Consider the following 5,000-nt stretch of genomic DNA (forward strand, 5'->3'; position numbering starts at 1 on the left):
GTCACCACTGAAGCATTTAGAGAAGCATTGTACAGAGGACAACCCAAAAAAATATCTCGTGACTTTCAGCAAATTTTTGTTCCTGAGTCCGTACTGTCACTCACAAATATTTTTCTCTTCGCATTTGTAGATTATATCGAAAAAGGAAAAACAGGGCCATCATCTTCAGTTCATCAGGTATTTAAAGAAGCTTGAGCTAAATTCGAATAGTTAAACTGAAGCACTCCTTGAACTTGATTTCGTGGTGTTTTTTTTTTTTGCAGAGTCGGCGCTCCACAGGCAAAACTTTCCGCGCCAAATTGGCTTCCAAACAGGTCAGTATTTGGCCTTGACTTCTGGATTAAAAGGCGAACGCGAAAACGAGCCCTGCGCGAGTAAAGTCCCGAGCAAACGTCTTCAACATCCGTTCTTTTTTGTTGAACAGCGATGTTGAAACCATGTGCTGCGCCTTTTCAACCGTGTTGAAACATGTTGACTCGAAGTTGAATCGATGTTGAATGAGTTTAAATGCATTTAAACTTTACTTCAACAACCATTCAACATTTCTTTTGTTTTCGCGAATGCTGAATGAAGTTGAAGCATTTTGCCTCCCTCTTTCAATATTTCAGGCTTCTCTCCGCAGTTGCTTAAATTGCGTTCGTAACTGCGAGGATCATAGCTTCACTCGACTCTTTCAACGTTGTTGGGTATGAGCGTGCGCACTATTCGGTCCCTCAATGACGTATCGTGTCCGTATCTATGATAACAACGGCGACTGCAGCCTGGGACTGAATACGAGGCCTCTCGTGAGCTTTGTTGAATCAAATTTTGATAATGTGTAGAAAACGTTTGCCCTCCTCAGAAATCAACATCGTTCAATGTCACTCAGCAAAATCATACCGATGTTGTAGCCGTTTGCGCGGGCATTAACTGAACTTTTTTACGTCTTAATTAGACTATTTTTGCTGCGGGAAAATACCCGCAAGGGAGAAGCTCTCCTTGCCCTTGTATGGACAATTTAAGCAATTGCCTCGAATTAGAGACACACTAAAAAGTCAGGTGACCTCAAACGGGATTCGAATCCGTGTCCTCTGCGACGTCGGTGCAATGCTGTACCAACTGAGCTATGAAGCGGGTCAGTTGGCAGCAGGTGAATTTGTCACGCCTATGTGTTCCCGTGAAAGGACTCGGTGAATGAATTGAAGTGCCGGCTGCAGACATAAGGGAGAAGCAGCCCTCGCACTCGTCTTGGAAAATACATGTTAATTAAATTACCTTAGAAAAGCAACACAACTGAATCTTTTTTTTACGTTTTAGAAATTGGTGTTCATTTTAAAGATAATTACCATGCAGAGAACTCTTTGTTCCCTTAAAAGAGTCTGGTTTACTTGAATTGAAATTTTTCTTCTCCATGAAATTTGTCTTAGATAATCATCAATACGCCATGGATGTCTAAAGGAGCGAATAACGACGAAAACGAAGTAAAGATGGCCCTCGCCAGAGAGTGAGTTTGCCGCGATGTAATGTTTATTATTTACTACAGAAAAACCTAGATAAAAGAGCTAGTGGATTAAGAACCTCCAGGTTGAAATTTGGTTTAAAAGAACGCCATATACATTGGAACCAATTTAGCCTGATAAATTCAACTGGTTCTTATATTAAGGAAATACTGGGTACCAGTTGGATTAAAAATTACTGGGTCGGGATAACCATGTCATTCTAAAATCAATTTTCTTTATTGGAATTTCTTGTGCTCTTTGTCCTTTAATTTTTATAGCACAGTGAAAGTGAAACACAGCAAAAAATCTCTGCAAAATAACAAATGTATACAAATGTATAAATCAAATTGTTTTTCTTGACAATACTGTTGTGCAACCAAAGAATAAATAAAGCAGTGTCAGTTGTGCAATATTAAAGTGTATAATTTTCAGACAGAATTTAAGAACATGTTAAGAACAGCTTGAGGCTGATCTTTCACTAAGTACCCTATATATAAGAACGGTATCAGCCTGAAACTGAAAAACATAGGTTCTTTTATGCGGGTTTTTACTGTAAGTTTAAAACTCGGAGACAGTGCGGTCGAGCGGTTGGAATGCTTGCAGACTCATTCTCGAGACTGGTATTACGATAATCGTATAGTATCAACCGCCGTTGAATATGCGATTATCACTATTCACTGACAGTTGAACATTTTTCTTTTAAAACACAACCCAGATATCCGGAATCGGAACTCGAACCTACGATTATTAGCTCACCTGTCACCTCTCCTAACCACTAAACCACCGAGTCGCCATTTGCTTAGACAAAATTTTTAAACACAATAATTTAACTTATTTTTCGTAAGACCGGGCTGTAAACGTGCGATAACACTCACTAACAAATTGTTTCAGACAACTAACGAGAAAGGTCCGGCCACACTTAAAACAAAGTTAACCATTTTGAAATCATCGCTTAAGCTTAATCATTCATGAATTATAGTAATCCTATTCTAGATGCCAGGAAACAAACATTAACTGAGAAACTTTGTAACTTGTTCATCGTGGTCCAGTTTATGATTATCATATATTCAACGCTGGGTGATATTATATGATTGTCGTAATTCCACTCTCGAGAACATGTTGTGCCTTGAGATCCGGGGATCCCGAGGTCAAGACACGTTCTGACTACTGGTTGAATTTGTTCATGGTAGTCCCTGGTTCAACTTCTCAGCTGTACTCCTAAATAGCCAACTAGCTTGCCTCCGGCCAGTTGGGATTCTTAACAGTTGTTGTTAAATGTTGTGTTCTGTCGTGATTGTGTTTCATTGGCCCGGAATAGCCCCTCTGGGGAGTGGTCAATTAAGTATGTATGTAACTCCAAGTGACAGATCTCTGCAAGACCTGGATCGGTCAATTCACCTCAATTCAGTTTACGTAGACAGCAGGCTGATAACGACTGCAAAACGCTGAGGAAAAGAGCAAATACTGTTCACAATGGTCAAAGGAAATATATTTGAATAAAATTTCTGTTGGGAAATAAGTTTTCGTTGGTAACAAAAGTAAAATGATGATGGATCGTTACAAAGAAAAAACATAGCCAATAGCCAATAGCTTCTTGTTTGCAAACTTTGGTAGAAAGTTAACTAATAACTTTGTTTCTTACTTTGATGCTTGTTTAAGTTTATTACTCGGTTCATCTGTGTTTTTAGGCTGGAAGGTATCAACAAGGAGTTTGCAGGTCACGTTACAAGATCGAACTATTGGCATGCTCGATTACTGCGGGCTCAGGTACGTATGACCATACCTTGCAAAGATATTCTACTTTTGATTGAAGTTGAAAATTGATCATGAATCGAGGTAACCTTCAGACAACAATCTCGACCCCAGAGCTCTTCTCTTGACTGAGGGAGAGAAGAGCTCTGGGAACCCTGAAACAAATGGTCTTCTCATTGGTTTTTGTGAAGAACAATCAAGAGCGTCTCTAATTGGTGCATTCATGTTAGCACGAGGAGTGAGCAGGCGCCGTAAGGTTCAAATAGCCATTTTTTGGCTATAAGAACTCTACGGCGCATGTTCTCGTACATAGAGATTCCCAGAGCCTTGGGTCGATCCGAGGCTCTGGTGACGAGAATGCCGTCAGACAACAGCAAGCAAAATTAGCAATTTAATTCCTGCGCAAAAAGGTATGCTAAAATTTCTTTTAGCTGAGGTCCCTTTTATTGACAAAGAGATGTGCGAAAAAAAGAAAAGACCCGAAAATGGCCAGATTCCAGTGTTTATAATTAATTGTTGGAAAAACAATCGTAAAACGGTGAGAGCTGGTATAGGTATTATCTTTTTAGGAGCGCGAAAATTGCCTATTGTTGTATGACAGTGCCCTAAAGATTTTTTGACAAGCCGGGGCTTCGCCAAACCGTTTAACATACCACGACAACCTTAAGTTTTGGTCGCACTTGTCCCAGGATTAGCACTTGATAACCTGTTTCTCTTTGTGTTAAAAATTCTGTTCCGTGTGCTTAGCTTGTAGCCTCGCACGCAGACACTCTACACTCTACATTCACGCGTTCCTCCCCCACGAGCTTGTGGGGGAGAAACGCGTGACGAAGCCCTAAGAGTGTCTACGTGGGAGGCAACTTAGCTTGACGTCCATTGAACTTTCAGTCCGCTCCTGGTTCCAAATTGCCATTAATTGGCGCCAAAACTTTGGACAAGCCTACCGGGAGATCGCAGGCCGCGGTAAAAGCGGGAAAAGTCAAGGTAAATGGTGGCCTAACGGCATCCTGCACCCGGCGACCTGTGGAGGAGGAACCGAAGCTGTCGATCAACGACACCAGAGAGAGGCGCAATGAAATCTACGGGATTTATGCTCAGCGGTTTGATGATATTGCCATGCACAAACGACAGAAGATTCGCCAGTTACTGGTGCCACTGACTACCGATCATAGATAAAATTTCTGGGTACAGAATTGGCTCGTTCATAATTACATTACTGAAAATTTGATCATAGAAAAAAGGGCTGCAAATTAAAGTGCAGAAGTACTGTCATTTTTGAAAAGAAAATTGTATGAAATAAAGGAGCGGATTTTAAAATTGTTACCGTCTTTTTTGCCAAGGTGAAATCACAAGCTATTAGATTAACACGATTACCTGTTATGCTGTAATCATAAGGAGGAGCAACATGCTTAGACTTGTGGTATTTTGTCTATTGTCCTAACGAAAGGTAAAAATGAACAAAACGCTACTGCGCTTTCGCATATAAGTGCGAACCAGGCTTTGCTTCAGTTACAGTTACTATAGATAAGAATTTTATAAATTTTTACGCCCCCATGGTGTATCTGAATTCATCGTTGTCCTCTTTTTATTTGCCTGACACATGTCAGGCACATGTCAAAGGAAAAATTAAAACAAGCGGTATATTATACCTCAACACTGCACATCTAAGAAATCAGAGCTCGGGTCGGACGTGCAATCAAGTAATCGTAGATGAGGGTGGGAAAACAAGAGTCCCTTTTGCAGGCGTAGTAAATTGAACGTTCGTTTTTA

General features: G+C 40.5%; 1 protein-coding gene across 1 annotated transcript in view; it reads left to right on the top strand.

Moving 5' to 3' along the window:
- Positions 1–4,541, top strand: part of LOC138030156 (tetratricopeptide repeat protein 28-like) — a 42,415-nt gene extending 37,874 nt beyond the window's left edge. The window contains 2 exon segments of the mRNA XM_068878040.1: positions 3,167–3,245; positions 4,119–4,541. Coding sequence (XP_068734141.1) covers positions 3,167–3,245; positions 4,119–4,406 — 367 coding nt within the window. The 3' untranslated portion in view covers positions 4,407–4,541.
- Positions 4,542–5,000: the final 459 nt, after the last annotated feature.

The sequence above is a fragment of the Montipora capricornis genome, chromosome 2, assembly GCF_036669925.1.
Source record: "Montipora capricornis isolate CH-2021 chromosome 2, ASM3666992v2, whole genome shotgun sequence".
Lineage (NCBI taxonomy): Eukaryota > Metazoa > Cnidaria > Anthozoa > Scleractinia > Acroporidae > Montipora > Montipora capricornis.